Raw genomic sequence first — 25,050 nt, forward strand, 5'->3', positions numbered from 1 at the left:
GGGCTTCGTATCTATCTTGGCTACAATAATGCGTTCACTATGCTGTTTGTAGTAGCTTACCCGCATTCCTATTTTCCTATTCATTATTAAACCTACTCCTGCATTACCCCTATTTGATTTTGTGTTTATAACCCTGTAGTCACCTGACCAGAAGTCTTGTTCCTCCTGCCACCGAACTTCACTAATTCCCACTATATCTAACTTTAACCTATCTATTTCCCTTTTTAAATTTTCTAACCTACCTGCCCGATTAAGGGATCTGACATTCCACGCTCCGATCTGTAGAACGCCAGTTTTCTTTCTCCTGATAACGACATCCTCCTGAGTAGTCCCCGCCCGGAGATCCGAATGGGTGACTATTTTACCTCCGGAATATTTTACCCAAGAGGATGCCATCATCATTTAATCATAAAGTAAAGCTGCATGTCCTCGGGAAAAATTACGGCTGTAGTTTCCCCTTGCTTTCAGCCGTTCGCAGTACCAGCACAGCAAGGCCATTTTGGTTAATGTTGCAAGGCCAGATCAGTCAATCATCCAGACTGTTGCCCCTGCAACTACTGAAAAGGCTGCTGCCCCTCTTCAGGAACCACACGTTTGTCTGGCCTCTCAACAGATACCCCTCCGTTGTGGTTGCACCTACGGTACGGCCATCTGTATCGCTGAGGCACGCAAGCCTCCCCACCAACGGCAAGGTCCATGGTTCATGGGGGGGATTCCAAAGTGTACCATATATTTCGTAATTTCAGAGGTTTCTAAAAGAAAAGTAATTTTAACTGTGCATACAGAGTGAGGAGGTATCAATTGTAACAACAAAAATAATTTCTTTTTATGCATTTTAGCCTGAAATATACATTATATACAAAATCATATGAAATTCTTTTAGTTAAACAGCTGAGATAATATTAACCTGTTTAAAAGGTAGAAAGCATTTTTGGTATCGATAACTTCTGCTGAAGAAAAGTAATGATAGAGGAGGCTGTACCTTTACAAAGTTAAAAAATTAAATTCCAATTTTGGGGTTATATGTTGATAAATTGTATTCCATGTACTTGTATAATCTGTTATACATTACAATACCTGACAAAAAATATAAAGCACCCAGAAGACGTGGTCAGATGTCAATGTAACTTTATACATGTGCAAACCATTGGTAGATATGTAAGTGATTAGAGTTGCAAATTTCTGTGACAGGTAGATTGGTCCAGAGAATGTGTTAGTATTTTTCATGTTTAGTGTTTTTACCAAGCCTGGCAGGATATATAAGGGGCATGAACAGCGACCGATGTTGAGTGATCACTGTGAAGGAGATGGAGATGCAATGTCATGCTGATAAGTGGGATCATACTGTGAAGTTCTTTGTAAATTTGACTTGATTTTATAATCACTGAATTAACATTGCATAACCTCTCAACCCATGAAGTTTTATTTCATTTCCTCCTCCCTTTCTGGGTGCTTTAGTTTTTTTGTCAGGCAATTATAAATATCACAGTACATCTACTCACATATGAGAGTCATGGTGCACAGAATTGATGTTGTATGTAGGCAACAGCAGCAGGCACTCAGTGAAAACAAGGCAGATTAGTAATGTTTGTAATGTGTGAACACATTGTTAAATATTACTAAAAAAAGTGTGTAGTGCCCTGCAACATGTATTAGCATGCTTTCACAAGAGTTTAAGGGTGTTAGGGTGGTATACTTTAAGAAGACAAGAATGTGGTGTGTTATACAGAGAATGTGCTGAGTTCTACATAGATGGAGTTGGGGACTAGTTCACAGTATTTTTCAGTTTGCTCTTTCTCTGTACTGTACCACATGCTCCAGCAGTTCTCTCATGACAACTGGCAACACTGGAGCCTGCTTCTGTGGGTACATAATTTGTGCTTATGGCTCTTTTCTTTGAAATCAAAGTACAAGGAGGGCTATTGTGCTGCATATGATGTGTAGAATAGGCAAAATGATGATAATGTCACAATTCTAGTGACAAGCCGTAGGTTTCCAAATACAAGTTGAAGACTTTTTTTCCTTTGCATGTCCCTATTTCCCACAGGAGTACTTGACATTATCTTAATTGGATTCTGATTGTATAATTCACTGAAATGAGCCAAAGAATAGATAGTGCTACTTTAATGTGAGTACTTGGTGTGTTTGAACATGTTATTGTAATTATGAAACAGCAGAGTTAATTGAAAAATTGAGAAATGCTGATCATGTAAAGAAGAATCAGACATTATCTGATCAAACTCGCTTGATTTTTGTTTTCTTGTTGTCGATGTTGTTGTTGTTGGTGGTGGTGGTGTTTTTTGCCAGCAGCAGTAGTAGTGTTGACATTGTTATTTTACATTTTGACAATTCAATGTTCAATGTTTTATAAGCCTGTTTTCTTTCTGTAGAGAAGTTCTGTTTTGTGATTTTAATTTCATATGTCCAGCTGAATAAAGTTAAATAAAAGAAAATATTTCATAGGTCGCCAAGTAATTTGAAGCAGCTGCTTATTACACTCTACTTCTTTTCCAGAATGAGAGTGATATGGGCTGTTTGTTCTGATATGAGAGTAAGGTTTCTGCACTGCTGCAAACCATCTTTGAAGTGGAAAGAATTATATACCACTTTCTTTCATATGTCATATATGTTTATTTTTCAGTTGTATTCCTATTTCTAAAACTAGTGCATAATAATGTTTTGTAATGGAAAACGTGGTCTATAGCTGACTGTAATATTCTTTATTAATTGTCCGATTGCCCGATTTTGACGTTTAGGTCATTTTCAGGCACGTGTGGATAATCATCATATGGTTTATCATATTTGAGATGGCATATAAATCAAATTACTATTATATGGTGACATTTGACATAGTCTATACACAAAATTATGCATGGACCGAAACCAAGTCCTTATATTGCATGACCACATGATGACAAGTCTTAGCTGTAGTCTGTTGCTATACAAACTGACTGTTGCCTGGAAGGTGTTTGTGGGCGCAGAAGCATCTGAGAAGTAAAATAGAGGAACATTTTTTCAAAAGTCGATAAATGCATAAAAGTACGTTTTTGAGGAAAAGTATTTTTTAAATACTATACCGAAATACTAATTTTGTAAATGAGAGAATTTAACATTTACAGTGGTTTTGTAGGCATGAGTCCGATTGTCTGCATGACTTTTCTAAAATTTTAATTTTTTTTATATGAAAGTAGGGAGTCAACATTTATGAGTTTTTTCAAACATTGATAAATACAAAAATAGAAGTTAAAAGTTTTGTTAATATACAGATTCAGAGATTGGTTTCTCTATTTTATCTTTAACATTAACTACAAAAAAATCCATGTTATTGTTCATTTTACGTAGAAATACAATACTGTGCTACAATATAACACTTTAGTATAATACTTTTTCATAAATGTTTCATAAGCAGGAGTGCAAAATAGCAACAAATGTTATTTAAATACCACACAAAGTACTGGCTACAACAATACTAAACTGGAAATTTGTTGATTACTGTCAACAGTGTTCTTATAAAACTCTTCTGCCCCTTCTGGCATGTCAAAATGCCTCATAAATTTTAAGACATAATTTTCCCCTGTGGTGACCATGTTCTTCTTTTCCAAAGTGGCTGCTTTCCTCACTTCCTGTCTGCGGTTTCTGGATTTCTGTACCTCAACCTCTACAGGACTTCCATTATAAGCGTCTGACACTAACAACAATACCTTCTTCTTAGACTTTCTATCGCCCATCACTTGCTGAGCAGTTAATTTGAAAGACATTTTAGTTCATAGGGCTTTTACTGCACTGGAGTTAAGATCCTTTGCTTTCCAGTCTTTACTTACATTGTGACAATGCTGTAATGTTCCAGCACTTTATAGTATTCAGTTGGTGAAAGAATATCTTCCTTTTTCTGATAGTCTCCATCCACTCCACCCAACATTTCTGTCAGAATTGTAGCTGTAAGCACATATAGGGGAATAACGTACCAGCTAGTTAATTTTGTGCTTACTTCCGTATGTAGTGCACATCATTGCTGTATTTTTATTTTAATTGGAACAGGAGTCGGTAACTAAAAGAATTTCATTTGGACTATTTTCTGTCTTGTATGGCTCATTGTTTCTGAGAAAATCCAACGGAGCAGAGGCTACTTGGTTGCATCCTTTATGACCGTGTGTTTCAAACTAAGTATAAGAAGCAGTCCTTTTCTTTGTCTGTTCTTAGGAATTAATCATAATGCATAAAGTGTTTAGTCAGGCATGTCTTGAATAGAACACTTCACCTAAGGAGAGCTTTGGTATTGAATGATTCTGTTGTATATGAAAACATACTTTAACCACATTTGGATTTTCCTCCTCCATTATAGCATAGTACTTTTTTGAACAACCTGTGGTTTCTTGTTAATTGATTCTTATTTCCAGATCTTCTTCCTTTCTTAGTTCCAGTAAACCAAGTTTGCATGTTGAGCATGTATTTTTATGGGGAGTTTTAGATGGAATATTAAAAGTAGTGATAGAAATATGTTTGTACTTTGATAAAGAGCAAGGGGGAAGGCCTAATGATTCCCTTTTTTTTTACAGGAATATTTCCACATTTTGATTATATTCAGCTCAGGTGGTAAATATCCTCTTTCAGACTTTTTCCTTGAATAGCAGCTCTCTCTGCAGCTATATATTTTGATATCATTCCATATAGCTTGTGCAACTTCCTTATCTTTTGTAGTACTGTGGACTCCCTCTCAGTTTTTGGCCAGTAACTTCACCATTGCCAGGGCTTTCTGAGAGTTTGTCTTTGGACATCCCTGATGTTGCTTGAAATGTTGCCTCACGTACAGGTACTGTACTGTATTGAAACACCATTTTTCCTTTTTGCTTGTTTTGTTACGTTCCTGCATTTCAGTTACTCCCATGTATTTTTGTAAAAATTTATCGAGGTGCATTTTGTTTAAACTATTCCCATGACAAAGAAAATTTTTGATATCATCATAAATGCACTCAGCTGCTCTGCATTCTTTTCTTCTTGAGGCTTTTGGGTTCACTAGTATGTCTGGTAGCCTATGTGAACAGACAGTAGGTGGCATTTCCTTGTTCTTGTTGTACTTCTTGGATGTTTTCACTCTTGACCTGGTCTTCCTGCCACCTGTACTCTCAATTACATGTATACCGTTTTCTTTGATTGTTTTTCTTGATTGTATTAACCTCAATTTTATAGTTCCACAGCCAAATATTTTACTGCAAACTTCTCATTGACAAAGCTGGCTTGAAATTATGATTATCAGGAGTCAAAGTTGTCTATTGTTGACTCTGGTGACAATTGCTAACCTACAGTTTATGTTCATTGCTTTGCAAAAAACCCTCTCACTTTATCATTGACAAAGACATTGTTATTGATGCCCTACATTGTTATTCTCCCTTCATGTGTCACAGAAGCAAAGCACAGGTTGAATTGATTGACTTTTACTGGCTGAGAAAAATATCGAATGTTGCAAAAACTCATAGTTTTCTACACCTTGTAACAACAGCAATCGGATTCTGACCCAACTATTTCAACAGGGGAGCAGGGCAACACCCTTGTTTATTTGTAACTACAAAAATCTCAATTTTTAAAAATTAAGAATGCCCATAGGGTATAAATGGGTCCAGAAGCACTTGGCAAGTAAATTGTTGTGCCCATAGGGCAGAAACAGTAGGGATGCAAAATGATCATGTCCGAAGCATATGGATGAGTGCGGGAGCACTTGAGACGTAAAATTATTGTGGGCAGAGAGCATAGTTGGATGCAGGAGCACTGTAGAAATAGGGAAATGAGTGCCTGTATTAGGCACAGGTAGGATATTCATAAAATATGTGCATAGATAAGGCACAGAAAAGAGGATCAGGAATTGTGTGCGGAAGTAGTCATGGGCTCAGCCAGGAGAAAGGGAATAGGCTCAATCACTAAGGTTTGCTGATGGGAGTCACCATAAGGTCCATGCTTGAGGAAGTATTGAGTTGAGGGTTCTGGTGCAGCGCCAGAAGCAGGAAGCTGTGGTAGAACTGTCCGGAGGTGGTTCACCCTGGAGGTGCATCGGGGCTGCATCTGGGTACCTCCAGTGTTGTAATGATACTGGCTAATTTATCCGAAAGATGTCTGTGAATCTGCTGCAAGTTGTGCAAGAAAGATAGGATTTGAGAAAGTTGCTTCTATGTAGAGAATGAACATACTCATCACCAGTTGATAGAACAAAATGGTGGGAGGTGGCACAGGAGCCATTGGTGGTACTGGAGCTATTGAAAAAGTTTCCACCTTGTTGCCAGATGATGGAACAAAAACATTGAGTGGTAGCACTGGAGAAAATGGTGTCACTGGAGCTGACGAAAATGTTTTATCACCATCACCAAATGGTGGGATGAAACATAGATGCCATTGCCAGTGGTGGAACAAAAATGGTGAGGCTCTGGAGCCTGAAGAAAATGTTATTGACCTTGGATGGATGAGAAACTTGAGTCCAAAAGAAAATACCTTGTTGCCAAATGTTCTGGGATGAAACTAGGAAGGTTGGCAGTGGGGGGGGGGGGGGGGGGGGGGGATTGAGGTGCCCAAAATATCCTTGTTGCCAACTGATACAGGAAAAAACATGGGGTTCAGTAATGGGGTCATTACTATTTAATCTGTTTGTAAATGATATAGGTCAGACTCTTCCAATGCAGGACCAAAGGGCACGGGCACACACTAGCGCTCGTTAGCTTGCCCACATGCAGGCACAAGTAGTGCAGGCTACCTGCAAGACAGCATAATTGCATATGTGCTGCACATGTGCGACCTGCTTGGCCTGCGCTCTGCATTGTAGCACGATTCCATACATTTATGGCCCAACTGTGAGACTGCCTGTGTGTCAGCCATTAGTCCTCTGCTGTTCACTTGTGCCTGTGCCTGCCTTGCTGCTTGAATGAAGGAAGGAAGGCAGGCAGGCAGGCAGGCGTGTGAGCGAGCAGGAACAGCCTGATAAAGGTGCTGAAGAGAATGAGAAGAAAATGTTGTGGGCATATGACTTGACAATAAGGAACAGTTACCAAAATGTGCAACCTCTGGAGAGAAGAGCATATATTTCTGAAACACTGCAGCTCAATGGCTCATGGAAAATACAGTGATATAACCCAAAAAAGATTATATATTCAGTGTTCGTCAACCAAGAGAAGTCTGTACAACTGGATTTTAAGGTTGGTGATAGAAACTTGGAAGAAGTAGAATCCACTAGGTTCTGTGGATAATGGAGTTGAAATGGAAACAGCATATTAATTTTGTCTGTAAGAAACTCATATCCATCATGTTTATGTTGAAACAGCTAATGTAGTATGCAAATAGCTTCTATGTACAGTGTACCATGGATTCTTTGAACTGTGCCTGCGTTATCTGTGACAGTGTGGGGAAACAAAGAGACCATTGACATTACAACAACAACAACAAAAACTGGCAATTAGAATCATTTCCAGAAGAACTTCTGAAACATGCAGAAACTGCTTCAGAAATCTAGGCATTTAACTTGTACACCTTTGTACTTATACAAAACAATAATATACATCATGAAAGAGAGGTCAAAGTCGATTAGAAATGCTAGTGCACACACCCACAAAGCACTGTGGAAGAATGATGTACAAAGCTTACCCAACCAACTAACACTACTTCAAAAAGGACCTCAGTACTCTGATATCAGGTTATTAAGAATTTCCCCTAAAACCTGTATGATAGTATACATGGCAGTAACTGGACAAAGAAACTCAAAGAATTTTAGAGTGTTAAAGATCACCTATTAAGTCAAATTTTTGTACATTGTTCTTTATAAGTGATGTTAGAGAGTGTAATCAAAATGGTCACTTCTTAGAAAGCAAGTGATAATGAATGGTTTCTATTTTTGATGTGTTCTATATTATATATACATTTACAGTACACAATGTAATCATAAAGGAGCAAACAACATTGTATTCAAGCTTCTTCATTGTGTAATCAGTACCCATGAGATTTCTTAGAGCACGCCCTGTGAACATTTTCTACTGCAGAATTTGTACTCCACATTCTAGGAAAAAATAGTTTCTTTCCCAGTTTTAAAAGCAGCATTGGTACATGTTTTTGTTTTCTAAATAGGTATAGCTCAAAATTACGTGAATTTTAATGTCAAAATAACATGAAAACAAAATTCTATTAAAGCAGTGTTTTTGAATGAAACGGTATTCTTATATCATATTTTTCTTTCAGACCCTGTGCCTAGAGCAGCTTGAGGCGAGGAACTTAACATTAAATGAACAGCTCATGCCTATAATTAGCCGAGCCCTACGAATTGGCACTCAGTTACAGGTGCTGAAGCTGGAAAACTGTGGTCTTGCAGGACGACCCACTGTTATTCTTAGTGAGTTGACATACATAATTATTTAAAGAGTTAAAGATAAGTAGCATTTACATTCATTATATATTAAAAATCAAAGAAATGATTGATTGCTTAGAAGATCTTGAGATGTGGAATCAAATTGATGTCATCTGAGTCTCCGAACACTATTAGGATTGAAATCTGAATTTGGTGGTTATAAACTATTTTTGTTTGAGTGTAGCTCAAATATGGTTAAATATTATGTGATTATATTCATGAAAAATGAGCATAAATTGAAAAATTTAGAAATAAGTCCATTCTTTGTTGGTCAGTACAAATATCTTAATTTTTTTACCATGGAAAGATTATGACCATTAGGCATTTTATTTTATTTAAGCGTAAAGTTCTGTAGGATCAAATTGAGGAGCAAGTCTCCAAGGTCATGGAACATGTCAGTAAAACATAAAAGTAATAACAGATAAAAATAAAATGTTTATGAACCCAAAAAAAATCTAACCGTAAGTTTCAGTAAACACAGTCAACAGTATAATGTAAGGATCAGCTTACATTTTCAAGGAACTCCTCAACAGAATAGAAGGAGTGACCCATGAGGAAGCTCTTCAGCTTCGATTTGAAAGTGCATGGATTACTGTTAAGAGTTTTGAATTATTGTGGTAGCTTATTGAAAAGGGATGCAGCAGTATACTGCACACCTTTCTGCACAAGAGTTAAGGAAGTCTGATCCAAATGCAGGTTGGATTTCTGCTGAGTATTCACTGAGTGAAAGCTGCTTATTCTTGGGAATAAACTGATATTGTTAACAAGAAACGGCAGTAAAGAATGTACATATTGAGATGCCAATCTCAAAATACCCAGTCTAGTGAACAGGGGTTGACAAGTGGTTCGCGAACTTACACGACTTATTGCTCAAACTTCCTGTTTCTGAGCCAAAAATATCCTTTTAGAATGGGAAGAGTTGCCCCAAAATATAATATCATATTATATGAGCGAATGAAAATAAGCAAAGTAAACTAATTTTCATGTTGGACAATCACTTACTTCAGATACCGTTCAAATGGTAAAAATGGCAGCATTAAGTCTTTAAACAAGATCCTGAACATGGGCTTTCCACGACAGTTTACTGTCTATCTGAACATGTAGAAATTTGAACTGTTCAGTTCACTAATCATATACTGTGAAATTAAAACATCTGGTCTTGTTGAATTGTGTCTTAGAATCTGTAAAAACTGAGTCTTATTGTGATTTAGCATTGGTTTATTTTCTACAAGCCATGAACTCATGTCATGAACTGCACTATGTGAAACCAAGCAATGTTACACACAACATCCTTTACTACCAAGCTAGTGTCTCAGCAAACAGAAATATTTTAGAATTACCCATAATACTAGAGGGCATATAATTTAAATAAATAAAGAAGAGGAGTGGCTCCAACACTGATACCTGGGGCACCCCCCATTTGACTGTATCACACTCAGACCCCATATCACAGCCATTCTCAACACTGTGAATAATGGACCTTTTGCTGTCTGTTGTTAATATAAGAGGTGAACAAATTGGGAGCTACTCCCAATACTCCATAATGTCCCAACTTCTGGAGCAATATTTTGTGATCAACACAATCAAACACCTTACTTAAATCAAAAAATATGGGTAGTGTTCGAAACCCTTTGTTTAACCCATCCAGTACCTTACAGAGAAAAAAGTTGTTAAATGACTCCTAAAGCCAAACTATACATTTGAAAGCAAATTATGTGATATAAAATGATCAATTATCCTTACATACGCAGCCTTTTCAGTAACTTTGTCAATAACTGATGGCATAGAAATAGGTCTAAAATCATCTACATTACCCTTTTTATAAAGTGGCCTTACTACTGAGTACTTTAATCGTTCAGCAAACTGACTATTCCTAAAGGAAAAATTACAAATATGACTAACATGTGCAGCACAGTACTTTAATATTCTGCTAGGCACTCCATCATACCCATGAGAGTCCTTAGTCTTCAGTGATTTAGTTATTGACTCAATCTTCCCCTTGTCAGTATCACAGAGAAGTATTTCAGACATCAGTCTCGGAAAGGCATTTTTCAAGAGAGTTATATGATTACATGTAGAAACTAAATTTTTACTTAAGTCACCAGCGATGCTCAGAAAATGATTGTTAAATACTGTACAAATATCTGATTTATCAGAACAGAAATATTTTTACTATGAACTGACTTTATATCGTCGACCTTGTGTTGCTGACCAGATAATGTTACTCATAATCTGTCTTGATTGCAAAAATGTTTACTCACATGACCATTTTCGGTTCCTCTAGAACCATATTCAGATCTGCAATTTCGGTTTAACCTGTCCACACACAGCAACCTTCACATGCTGTGTCACATTTGTGAATGTGCATTGGGCTACTTTAGCTTGATTTTAACTACTTCTAACATTTTGATATAATTCTCACTTTGTTCTACATGATATCCTTATCCCACAAGTCAACCACCCGGGCTATCTTTTACTGCTAGAACATTCTAATGGAAAACAACTCTCAAAGAGCATGAGAAATGTGTTTAGGAAAGCATTATATATAAGTAGGAATTCTGCTTATTTTATGTTACATTCATTATGCCACTTGTTTTAAGGGTCTTAGATTTAATATGACTTTGAGTACTTCTAAATATTTATGAAACAAATAATAAAAACTGTAATAGCTGTTGCAGAAAAAAACATAGCTTATGTTTTTGTGAAGAGTGGAATAATAAAATCAATTTACAGGTAAGTTTTAGACTATGGGCCATGATAGCAATGGACAAGAGAGGGGAGAAAGCAAGCTATGACTGCACCACTGAAGAAAGGAGAAAAATGAGGTGTTTGATAAAGAGCAATGTTAATCTAATAGAGAATATGAGGAGGAGGAGAAAAGGAAGTGCTCTGACTTTATCTTAAATGCTACATTATTTGTAATTGAGCATAGAGTGCAAGGTTGAGTGTCCCAGAGGCTGATAGCTAAATTGATAAGTAATTTGACAGTGTTTTAATGTTATGGATAGATACAGCTAGCACACTAGGTATGTGAGACCTAGCATTGCAATTATGATGAGATGGTGCTGTGGTGCTGGGAGGGGTGCTTAATGATGTGTCAGGGAGGTAGACATAGGTGTGAATGATAATCAAGTTTTCATTTCATATCGTGTTGGAGTATCTTCCAAAATTTCTGGAGTGCATAGAAACAAGCAGAAGTCTTCCTACGTGTGGTGGCAGTATTTTCTATGTAGTTGATCTGTTAATCTAATGCTAAACCCATGTTCTTCACACATTCTGATGCAATAGTGGGCTGCCGTCAAGAAGAATTGGTAGCAACAATTGCATAAGTCAGGACTAATTATATTCTGAGACACTGAAATTACTTGAGACTTCGTCACATCTAAGCATAGGCACAGTTTTTCACCCATTTGTACTCAGAAGGTAGATTGTAATTAATTTGGATGATGGTTTTGTACTGATATCATTGGATCCAAAACTTAAGTAAAGGTGCAGTTTATCAACATAGAAATGATATCTTCTGAAAGACAGAACCAATGACATGTCGTTGATATGTAAGGAGACCAAGAGTGGGTACAGGACAGCATTCCTGATAGAATTTGTTTCCACGTGACTTTTCATTCATACAGACAACATATTGCTGTCTACACTCATTAGTTACACTGAAAAGTGGTTGAAAATTACAGGTTCTCTCGTAGAAACAGAAGAATAAAAACATTTTGACAGAGAAAGGGGCAAAAGTAGCTTTTAGACACTTATGAGTTAGCAACAGTCTTTAATTTCCGTAATCAAAAAGCTGAAGGTAATAATGCTGTGATAGGTAATTTTTGAATATAAACGTTTGAAGGAAAATGAGGACTTGCCAATCCTGTAGCAAATGGTTAATCAGCTTACATCATACAGGATGGAGAAATACAATCCTATAGTAAGATAAGAGTAAATTGAACAAAATTTTTCAAATATTGATAAGTTGGAAATGCGTGATTATGAAACTATGGCCGTGAAATGATAACCAGTCAGCGATGAGCTTTGTGGAAGTGTGTGCATTTAAACTGACTTGCCCAAGCTAATACTTGTTTTGCTGAAGTACAAAGCTATTACTTAAATTATTTGAAGATAAATAATGGTTTTAGTTGAATGCTCAAAGCTGGGCATACTTTAAATTCCTATCCATGACTGGTTATGATAGATGCAAATTTTCTGTTATGCTATGGCTTGACTGTTAAATCAACTGCTCTAAAAGTGCGATAATGACATTAATTTTTTAATTTTGTTAGATAATAAGCTGTGCTGCAGAAAGACCATTGCAGTAAGATATTCAACATGTGGTAGAGTAAGGCACAGTGTTATTAAGAATGAAATCTAAAGGCCACATGTTTTAATGAACAGAGGCTGTGAATGAATTTTAGAATCAAATTCAACAGATAAGTAAGTGTGAACTGAGATAGTGGGCAAAAAGAAAACAGAAATTAAATTTTAAAGACTTTTTTTTATCATATCACTTCTTTTATGTTAGAGATCCCTGTCTTAAACATTGCTACCAAATTGTTATCGTTGAAGAAATGATGGGGAACTGCTCAAAAATTTGTGTCATGTGAATGATTGTTGTGGCCTCAAAAATTCTTGCATCCAGATCTTGACTGGTGTCTTGTAGATACTGCGTTTCATAAAATCCCACACAAAAAGTCAAGTGGTGTTAAACTGGCCAATCTGGGGGGCCACTCTCAGAGACCACTATGCCCAGCCAGCATGTGCCTGAGCACTTAATTTAAAAGTCATCTGACTACTAGAGTGGAATGCAGCAGAGCACCACCCTATTGGACCAACATCCTTAGGCATTTGTGTCGTGGAACAACTTCTGACAGTATGTGCAATTCCACTTGCAAAAATTGTGAATAATTGTATTGTTCATAAATGTAACAGAAATTTTAATGCACCCACTGATGACAGTTCTGGACATTAAATACTGATTCCCTAATGAAATTAGCTATCCTTTTGCCATAAACTTACTTAACATATTATGATACAAAATTCCCAGTCGTCTGCATTCACTCTGTCTTAAAAATTTCTCACACTAGTTCATACCGCATTCATCAGTAGAACAGTGATCTACATATTTACTTTAGACCACATTCATGCATCATTCACACTACTAAAAGCATATACACAACTGTACAAACATAAATAAACAAAAAAGCTGTCAAGAAATAAACAGAACAGTTAAAAAAAATCTTGACCTGTTTCTTGAATGTCACTGTGCACTACTGTCCTCTAGGAGATGAAAATTAGAGCTACGTACTTGAGTGTACCTGCTTCAGACCATCTGTTACTGTACATGCATGAATTATTCTCCCGATACACAGGCGCTAGACAGGAGCGATATAAGACACCATGCCTCAACAGGTTATGGCAAGAAAATTCAACTCAGATTTATGTTGTTGTTGTGGTCTTCAGTCCTGAGACTGGTTTGATGCAGCTCCCCATGCTACTCTATCCTGTGCAAGCTTCTTCATCTCCCAGTACTTACTGCAACCTACATCCTTCTGAATCTGCTTAGTGTATTCATCTCTTGGTCTCCCTCTACGATTTTTACCCTCCATGCTGCCCTCCAGTGCTACATTTGTGATCCCTTGATGCCTCAGAACATGTCTACCAACCAGTCCCTTCTTCTTGTCAAGTTGTGCCACAAATTCCTCATCTCCACAATTCTATTCAATACCTCCTCATTATTTATGTGATCTACCCATCTAATCTTCAGCATTCTTCTGTAGCACCACATTTTGAAAGCTTCTATTCTCTTCTTGTCCAAACTATTTATCGTCCATGTTTCACTTCCATACATGGCTACACTCTATACAAATCCTTTCAGAAACGACTTCCTGACACTTAAATCTATACTCAATGTTAACAAAACTTCTCTTCTTCAGAAACGCTTTCCTTGCCATTACCAATCTACATTTTATATCCTCTCTACTTCGACCGTCATCAGTTATTTTGCTTCCCAAATAGCAAAATTCCTTTACCACCTACGTGTCTCATTTCCTAATCTAATTCCCTCAGCATTACCCGACTTAATTCGACTAAATTCCATTATCCTCATTTTGCTTTTGTTAATGTTCATCTTATATCCTCCTTTCAAGACACTGTCCATTCTGTTCAACTGCTCTTCCAAGTCCTTTGCTATCTCTGACAGAAGTACAATGTCATCGGGGAACCTCAAAGTTTTTATTTCTTCTTAATGGATTTTAATACCTACTCCAAATTTTTCTTTTGTTTCCTTTGCTGCTTGCTCAATATACAGTATGAATAACTTCGGGGAGAGGCTACAACCCTGTCTCACTCCCTTCCCAACCACTGCTTCCCTTTCATGCCCCTCGACTCTTATAACTGCCATCTGGTTTCTGTACAAATTGTAAATAGCCTTTCGCTCCCTATATTTTACCCCTGCCACCTTTAGAATTTGAAAGAGAGTATTCCAGTCAACATTGTCAAAAGCTTTCTCTAAGTCTACAAATGCTAGAAACGTAGGTTTGCCTTTCCTTAATCTTTCTACTAAGGTGCCCCGACATTTAACAGTGCCGCCACGACAGTACACGCAAACGGCGATAGAGGCGCTCCACAACTCGGCTGAGCGCGGGAGCGCCACGTAGCTACGAACGGCGCCAGCCGCATGTCACGGCACGGCATTCGAATACCAGATACTGAGCTGTTATCATGTAACCATCTATTGTTCCTAAGTGAGAGTGTTTGAATATCCACGCAATTATTGGTGATTAAAGGTTATAACACTTTTTGGCGACGAGGATGGGATTGTCCAAAATCTTGGCGCTAGAAGGCCTTCCTTCCACGATCGTCACGGACAATGGCCCTCAGTTCTCTTCGCAGGCCTTCCGTGATTTTTGTACTGGACAAGGGATTCATCATGTTACAGCACCGCCCTTCCATCTGCAATAGAATGGGGAGGTCGAGCGCCTTGTCCGCACTTTCAAAAGCCAGATGAAAAAATTCCTTAGTGATTTTTCCACAGATGACGCTCTGCTGCAATTTCTGAGTTCTTATTGCTTCACGCCTCTGGGTGATCGCAGCCCTGCTGAACTCTTGCATGGCCGCCAACTGTGCTCTCTACTGGACCTGCTTCACCCTGTCATGCCTTGTGCTGTGTCCCCTAGTGCGGAGAAATACTCGGTGAGCGCCGACGTGTGGGCACGAGGGTATGGATCTGGCCCTAAATGGATTCCAGGGGTGGTCAAGGCTCTTCGCGGCCGCCGGCTTTGTGAAATACGTAAGGACGACGGCATGGTTGTTCGCCATTACGACCAGATGCACCCACAAGTGGTGGCCATGCCAGTGCCACCGCCCCTTCCTTCGCCTCCACCAGCCCGAGAAGGCAGTCCTGTCGCTGCTGCCGATCTACCGTACGTGTTGATGCAGCCGACGTGGCTAATGCTTCCGAGTACGCCGGAACTGGCCCCAGTCGCGACGCCGCCTTCTCCGGGACCCATCTCGCGGGAGCACACCCCCAGATCCACGACACCTATGGATGCTGCTCCAGACTTTTCACCCATCATCTCGTCCAGGAGGCACGTTCCATGCACGAGCTTCCGTCCTGGACATTTTCAACCATACTCTCGTGTCTCTCCGCAGGATCTTCTCGGGGCCTCACAAGAGGCCATGGATGTCTCCGCACTGTCCATGTCTCCAAGGAAGTGAGTTTTTTTTTTCAAGGGGGGAAAAGAGTTGTGGCACTGTGTGAAAATTCTTGGCATGTCTCAGTGTTGCATAGAACAAATATCCATATTTTTCACATAACTGATGAATACTGCCATGTATCAACAGCAAGTATGTTGTCCTGAATACCTAAAACAAATAAATCAAAAGTATCCATGCCAAAAATATTGGGACTAAACATGACTCAACTACAGTGAATGGCATTAATGTCATATTTCTACATTCTGCATGCAAATTACATGTTACAAGAACAGAGATACTTCACCATTATAGGCCAGAAGATACAGTCATGATTTTTGTAATTGAGGGTGTCCCAATTGCTCATAAGTAGTGAAGCACCAGTAACTAACTGAAGTAGTACAGATTGATTACAAATCTGCAGGAGATCAACATTTTGTGGTGTCCTTTGAATGTGACTGTCTTTTCTGACTTGTGGAAGACTGTCTTTATTGAGTTATTATTGACAAAACATAGAAGAGCTGGTGAGAATGTGATAAGTTTTCTACTGTGTGTTTTGCTGTGTAATTTCATCGCTTTCATCCACAGTTCCTGTGTGGATTGTCAGGATGAGTGGGTACAGATTCAGAATGAGAGGTAATATTTATTTCCATTTTCTCCGGTCAGGATTTGTGTGGGACAGAACTTATTTAGTGTTTCTTTTGCATGCACACTTTCTGTGTGTGTTCTGATTTGTGCCACTGATGGCATTCTGCATAGTGGAGAAAGCAGTTCTAGCAGTCATGTGTTACTTAACTTTTCACAGAAGACTTCTAACAGTTTAAATTAGCCAAGGAGGCGACTGATTGTATCACACTATATTTATGTCTGTGATGGCCATTGTACTGTGCCCTGCAAAACTGGGACTGCTGTGAGCAATCTGCAGTCAGCATTGCAACAACAAGCACATTAAATTTTAGTTTGGCAAAGTCTTGCATTTCTTGAGCTTCGGTTACTTTTAGCATGTCATTTAGACCAGGACTGTGGTGCTTTAGAACTTAGTCCATATTCTGTTATTAGCAAGGTTTTGAATAATGACATCGCAAAGCATTTCATGTTGAAATGGGGCTCCACAACAGCATTTAAATTTGCAATTCCTAGTCATGTGTTTGAGGTCAGTGATCCATTCTATGTAGAAATGTAAGACTACTTACTGAAAGCTTTGGATCAATGTGGTCAGGTAGATTTAGTATTTTTTGGTTTCTGAAAAGCATCGACTCAGTACCAAATCTACACTTATTTTCAAAAGTGTGATCATATGAGGTATAAGGCAAAATTTGTGACAGGACTGAGGATTTTTGATAGGAATGACACATGTTATTTGGATGGAGATTCATCATCAGATGTGGAAGTGTGTTGGGATAATTGCTGTTCATGTTGTGTATTAATGACCTTGCAGACAATATTAAAAGTAACCTCAGGCATTTTACAAATGATGCAGTTATTTATAATGAAATACTGTCTGAAAGAAGCTGCATAAATATTCAGTCAGATCTTGATAAGATCTCAAAGTGGTGCGAAGATTGATAATTTTAAATGTTCAGAAATGTAAAATTGTGCTCTTCACAAAATGAGAAAATTGTAGTGTCCTAATATAATATCATTGAGTAACAGTTAGAATCAGCCAACTCATACAAATACCTAACTCATACAAATACCTGGGTGTAATGCTTTGAAGGGATATAAAATGGAATGATCACATACGCACAGACATGGACAAAGCAAGTGGCAGACTTTGGTTTATGGAATAGAAGTTTATTGTCTCATAACATTCAGTTTCAAGTCATTGACTTAATGTACATGAGACCTGTCAGTGTACAAAAATTTGTTTGCAGTTTTCCTTAAAATATCATTAATATACTGTACAGAATACATATGTGACACAAACTGATGTCTTTTCAAAAAAATAACAAACTATAATATCCTAAGTACGTGTTCTCTCCTGCTCAAATTTTCAAGTTGTCCTCCACTAAATCTTTATCTGAATAGTAACATTTCTGTGCCAGTCTGTCATGTAAGATTTTTTCACCGTTTCCAAACTAATACCAAGCAATTCTTTTCCTTTTACTTTGTTGTAAATTTTCATACCCATATACCATGGAGTTTGAGGATAAAGTCTTAAGCAGTAGACGGGTAGCATAAAATGATTTTGGTTCTTGTTACTGTAATCCTGTTGAAATTGATTTGCTATGAATAAATCAGGGTTACTATGTATGAAGATAATCAGTTCGCAGATGTAAAATGAGAGAACACTTAATATACTTAGATTTCTTAGGAGGGTTGACATGGTTTTCTTCACTTTATGTTGTGCATATTTCTAATGATAATTTTTTGAAGTTTATATTTGAGACATATGGCTCGAGCTACCCTCCAAAATTTAATTTTGTACCTTATGACTGATTAGAAGTAGCTATGACACACTAATTTCAGTACTTTCCTGCAAATGCTAGTTTTCTTCTTCTTCTTGTGTTGTTCCATTCCATCCTGGATTTTCCATTGTTTGATTTACTTGGGCTTGGGTTAACCAATGCTCAGATATACATATAATATTTACATTGTGAATGTTACACAAATATTCTAATTCCAGAATCTTATTTCTAATTCAACATGTGTTAATTTGTGTAAAAGTAAGAAGTTTGTCTCTATCTGTATTCCCCTGGAGCTATTTATCGCTATACTCGAGGTTGCAGGCTCATTTAATGCTTTTAGTCACAGTGCATTGTGACGGTATGTGTTATGTTAGTCCCATACCTATTCTTCTGTTGTTGGTTCACTTTGTTAACTGCTTTCTCTAGTAAAACAATTTCTGATCCCTCCAAAGGACCTGGACCTTTTATGGTGGTTTCTTTCTTTGGGTTGACAGCCATATACTGCCTGTTGGTATTCCCATTACCTAAGCTCGAGTTGTTCTTATTCTTCTTTCTGAAACTTGGTCTGTCTGCTTATAAGATGTTTTCTTTTTTGCCACCCTTGCTGCTGATTATTTTCATTCGATACTCCTTTAAATTTTGCATTGATCTCTTTTCGATGACTTTTTCTTAAATAATTACATTATCTATAGATATAGTATTTGCATTTAAGGATTCTGTTGTTGTTCTTGTGGGAATTGAACCAGTAACTGTTTTCAGTGACTCTATCTGCCACATTATACAGCTCTTTTTTTTACTAGGTGTAGCAATAATACTTGCATTGTAAAAGCCTTTCACAACTTTTCTTAGTTTTCTTTTTTGTGGATTGGATTTCTTGAGTTACACATGACGACTCAACCTCCTTATGCCTATATTAGCTCTATTTTTTTTTTTTCTGCTATATCTTTGGCCCCTGCCCAGATAACGGCAAATTCTGTATTTGTCAGCTTATACAGGTCACGGCATTCTGTAATAATGCACTAATGGGTCCACGTTGCATTATCTACCATCCAGCACAGTTTCTGCCGTAGCTCTTGGAGCCAATAAATACTGTATTTTTAGGTTTGCTATGCAGTACTGGTCTTTCAGAAACAGTGGATTGCTTTTTCATTGATGATCTCACCGGTAGTTTTCCTTGTTCACTTGTATCGTCTGCAGAAGTGCACTGGGATATGCATGCTGTCTGGAGAACCATACTTTATGTTAGACACCTCGAATATGTTGTTTTTACCTATTTCTTTATTCAGTGTTTCTTGCCTCTGCAGTTAATTAGTGCATATACAATTATTTTCATTTTCGGAAGTTTCTTTTTTACTGTTCTGAGTTTGTTCTTTAACTTTTCGCACACACTTATTTTTAAAGGGCCTGTTTTGATTTTACCTGGACCATCCCATTCAGTATAAAAACAGTCACTTCTTCAGTCATTGGCTTTTGCTGGGTTTGTTGAGCATCAAGCAGTCTGCCAGTAGTTCCTAGCAAGGAGTTGATTTGTTTGTTCTGAAACTGAACAAGTGAGGTGATTGACTGCTGTCCAGTAGTTTCCATTGCATACAAAAAACTAGACACTGTAAAATGTGTTCTACACAAAATTTTGCAAATTTTATGAATTTCCAAAAATTACCACATGTAAGCATCAGGTTTGTTTGTATCGATAATTGAGATGGCCAAGGAACACAATTGGACATAAACAAAAAGGGTAACACATTAATAAGTTTACTTATAACATGTACACGTAATAATTGAGATATAAATCACTTCGAAATGCTGTGAGCTCTTCTACAGTGCTCAGTTATGTTCAAGCAGAGTAATGTTCTTGATAGAAGTAAATAGTCTTGAATGCTGAAACAATCAGGTAGTTTCTGAATAGTAACAGTGCTTAGCAATGTCATGCTACATCGATTTACTCATACTTTCTCACTGCAGTCTTCCATACTAAGGTTGATAAAAGTCTGAAAATCCAGGGGATCTGGGACAAAGTTCTTGAGTTTGGCTGCTTAAAAATATGTGCTGACCAATTGTAGTAGCAGACTGTAAGGTCATGTGAATTCACTGTCCTAGAGTAGTGTGTTTGTGTGGCACCACCCATCAGAGATAGTGAGAAACTAAAGAGAAAACTTGCCACCAGCATGCTGGTAAGAGATATAAATGTGCCATCTTCCACACAGCTGTGTGCAGCACTCTCAGTGTGCTTGATGAAGACGCCATTGGTGCCATAAACACTTAATGTAACACTGTTATAACACTTCTTGCTGTAACTTAATTTCTCCACCTGTGTGGCTGCTCATGCTTACTACTTTATATACTTCAAAACTATGAGCCATACCCCGTGCTCACAAAATACATTGTCCATACCAACTGGGCAGAAATTAGCATGCATTCCTATCAGAATCTGCCAAGTCTGTTGCTGCACACTGCACATGCAAACCAGAATCAGAAATCTGGTAGGAGACCTAACTGCAAAAATAATTGCTAGAAAGTAATTTCTACACTCACCCTACCTTGTTCTTAATACAGCATGTTACCACAACTGTCATCCTCGATCCAGTTGCCTGTGGCAGGAACGTTTTTGATACCACTTGTAGACAGAAGTCCCTGCTGTTTCCTCCATGAGGTACCACAATTGTCGATGTTGCAATGTTCCATATTTGCTTCATCTTGTAAGAGGCAAGGGGTGCTTGACCTGTATGGTGGGTGATGTAACTGGGCTGCTGGTAGTCAGAAAGGCCTCCAGTTCATCATTCTGGTTGTGGTTGCAGTGGTGTGGTGGATAGGTTCCAGGTGGATGCCCAACATCCTAAAACAGCAGTGACTTAGTCTTTTGTTCTATACCAAAATACAATGTTTGTTGTGGTGCTAGGCAGTAGTCAATGCCCCTAAGGTCAAGGCCAGATTTGGTTGATGAAGCGTGCTTGGATCAACAAGCGGCCTCTTGTCATAGCCAGCAAACGACCTCTCCTGGGGTGTGGTGGCTGCATGAGGTAACATGGTCAGCACTCCAGTGGTGTGACTCAGGGCCCCAAAGCAAAGTGATATGCAGCATCTGGAGTAGACAGCCACTCTGACTGGTACGAATGAACGATTCAGTGCAGGTTACAACAGCATGTACAGAATCCAACTGTGGACCCCAGCATGGACGACAGTGACTTAACAGCAGTGATGTGTGCCCTCACAGGCGATGACAGACAACAAGAGAATTTACCCACATAGATCATGCGGTCTGGACAACCAGGTGGTCCACGGATGAATCAAAGACCCACAAGGTAGACCCCCTGCAGTAGTTAATCAGCAGCTGGCCTGCCAGGTGGAAAGCACAAAGTCAACAGCATTCAGACTTAGTGTGGACAACAGCTAGCGTGTGGTAGCTTGTTGGCCCATTTCTTGGTGTAGACTGTCATAGAACTCCCCTCGTAATTGGCTTGATATTGTGTGTCTAAAGTGGGCAGTATATATGCTAGCTGGGTCCACTGTTGTTTCTCAAATGGTAGCACTTCTCATCCCTAAGTCACAGTAGAATCAAGATGCAAGGTGTGATTATTGGACAACCATGACATCATTGCCTCAGTTTTTCTGTTGTGTCACCTGTTTCACACCCCAGGGTGTGTTGTGTCGGTGAAGCATTTTCACCTTTCCAGAGTGATTTCTGTAGTGTCATCATAGACCACTTGCAGACTTATATAAAAACACCATACTGACCCCTATACTGTGGTTTCTTGCACCACTCTGCTGTGGTATCTCCAAGTTCATTACGGTGTTGTTTTGCTGGAAGAGCCGGAACTGTAGTACAACGCTATACATGTAGGGAGGACATATATGTTTGCACCAACATCAAGCATATGTTTAACATTCTGCTTTTCATGTGCTATGTGGATACAACCTCAACCAAAAGGATAACCTCAGTGGATTGAAAACAGAAGTTGAACTGGCCATCTACAGGAATGATGTATACCACTCTTATACCCATACAACAATTATCCAAGCTGTTGCTGTGACAATGAACTTTCTAGCTAGGATAACATTATTATACCATCATTTATGACTCTAAGAGAATTGTTGTGAGTTTAGTAACTGAATGCTACTATCAATTCAGAACAAAAATACATGATAGCAAAGAACAATTTCCCTGTTGTGGTTCCTTAATGGTAGCTGATTTGCATGCTTGCAAATAAATGCTTGTTTGCTTGAGTAGCACTATAGCAAAGATGTGGCAACACTGTAAGAAATAAGATTTATTAAGAGTATGTTACAAGTGGTACTGAACTTTGGTACAGTTTGGTACATGGCAGTTGATATCTTATACAACAATATCTAAAATAATTTTGCTGCCTCTTTGCAGTTGTTGATCTTGTCGCCAATATTACAGACACTCTGGGTTTGTTCAAGTTCCCCATAAATAATGTTTGCTAAATTGGCATGTAGTCTTCAGAACTTTGTAATGTACAGGTGCAGGCACTGAATGGTACTGTCTAATTGCTGGTCAGAGTGTCTGCAGCGCATTGTGTTTTGAGCTTGTCGGTAGAAATATTCCCACATCCACCAGTAAAAGGGGGAAGCAAAGTAGTCCACAGTTGACAATGTTCCCTATTGGGTGCTGTTCACTCTGTCAGTGGACATATGCAATGCGCAGTGGGTTACTGGTACGCCCCATATATACACTAGCTACAAACTGTGACCTCACTGGTGCATGCAGCATTATCATATACAGGTATATATTGACCATCGATGTGCCGGCTTTGACCGCACAATCACTGGATCCAACACCGTGCTGAGCTGCAGGCCACCATCTCTGTTCAGGCTGTTATTGGTGATTTTTATTTAAATGGCTTCTTTAATTACACAACCCCAAAAGCTGTTTCTGTAAGCCACGATGAATGTTTCATCAAATTTTATCCAATGTCCGTTTTCTAAAGCATTATCTGTTAAAGCAGATTTCTCAGGGTGGTGTAGGCAATAAAACTTATCATGCCCCTTCCTGTGTTTTCCGCAGTGTGTACTGTTTGTCCCACATAAGACTGGCCAGACTCGGAAGGTATCTTGTAGCCCTGCTGTGTCTTTAACTGGTCCCAGTGATGGATTTTTGTTTGAGGCCTGAACATCAATTTGTTCTTGTGTTGTTTCAGCATGTGACTTATCTTTGTCAGTGAAGTGGTCAAGCTATTTAGGCACACTCTGACATCTATTTTCTGCACAATAGCCAGTATTACAATAAGACAGACAGTGTTGCAATTAACTCATTAGCACTAGTACCAGCTTCATGTAGAATTTTGAGGACATTGCCTTAGACATGGCGTCTTCATCAAGCACACTGAGGGTGCTGCACACAGCTATGTGGGAGATGGCACATTCATATCTCTTACCAGTGTGCTGGTGGCAAGTTTTCTCTTTAGTTTCTCACTATCTCTGATGGGTGGTGCCACACAAACACACCACTGTAGGACAGTGAATTCACACGATCTTACAGTCTGCTACTACAGTTGGTCAGCACATATTTCTAAGCAGCCAAACTCAAGAACTTTGTCCCAGATCCTCTGGATTTTCAGACTTTTATCAACCTTAGTATGGAAGACTGCAGTGAGAAAGTACGAGTAAATCGATGTAGCATGACATTGCTAAGCACTGTTACTAATCAGAAACTACCTGATTGTTTCAGCATTCAAGACTATTTACTTCTGTCAAGAATATTACTCTCCTTGTACATAACTGAGCACTGTAGAAGAGCTTACAGCATCTGTAAAGCCTAGTTGTTTCATTTAGTACATTGACTGTACATTCATCATTTGGCCCCATGGATGTGAGAAACTTACGATTTCATGGAACACCTCAAGGACATTAATAGTAATATCCAGTTTAAAATGGAGGTACAAAAATATGATGCATTGCCCTTCCTTGACATTCTCATCCACCTCAAATGAAATTGATGCCTTGGTCCCAGCGTCTATAGAAAAACTACCTACACCTATCTGTACTTGCATGCCATCAACCATCATCACCCGGCACAGAAGCTCACTGTTTTACAAACATTGGTGCATCATGCAAGAATGATATCAGATGCTGATAACCTGCCACATCAACTGAGCCACCCACAAGGTCTTCAGCAACAATGGCTACAACATCCATCAAATAAATGATTTTGTTTAAGACTCGCAACAAGACCACCGACAGGAAAAGAAATTTGCTTTCTTGCCATGCTCTGGCTCCATGTTGGGTAAGATGGGCCATCTACCAAAATGACACGAGATCAAATCAATCTTCAGGCCTCTGTTGAAAATGTGTCAATTACTGAGACAATTGAAAGACATAGCAGGTCTCAGAACACCTGCGTTCTACAAGATACCTTGCAAATGTGGCCAGTCTTATGTCAGACAAGGAGTATGCACTGTGGAACAATGCAGGAAGTAACATCAGAGGCTGTATTGCCTTCATCATCCCAAGAAATCTGCTTTAGCAGATCATGCTTTAGAAAATGGACACCGGATAAAATTTGATGAAACATCCATCATGGCTCACACAAACAGGTTTGGGATTGTGGAATTAAAGAAGCTATTG

General features: G+C 38.6%; 1 protein-coding gene across 1 annotated transcript in view; it reads left to right on the forward strand.

The window, feature by feature from the left end:
- Positions 1-25,050, forward strand: part of LOC126297466 (protein phosphatase 1 regulatory subunit 37) — a 203,138-nt gene that overhangs the window by 119,171 nt on the left and 58,917 nt on the right. Inside the window, exon 5 of the mRNA XM_049988342.1 lies at positions 8,209-8,359. Coding sequence (XP_049844299.1) covers positions 8,209-8,359 — 151 coding nt within the window. The remainder of the gene's footprint in view (positions 1-8,208; positions 8,360-25,050) is intronic.

This window comes from Schistocerca gregaria, chromosome X, assembly GCF_023897955.1.
Source record: "Schistocerca gregaria isolate iqSchGreg1 chromosome X, iqSchGreg1.2, whole genome shotgun sequence".
Lineage (NCBI taxonomy): Eukaryota > Metazoa > Arthropoda > Insecta > Orthoptera > Acrididae > Schistocerca > Schistocerca gregaria.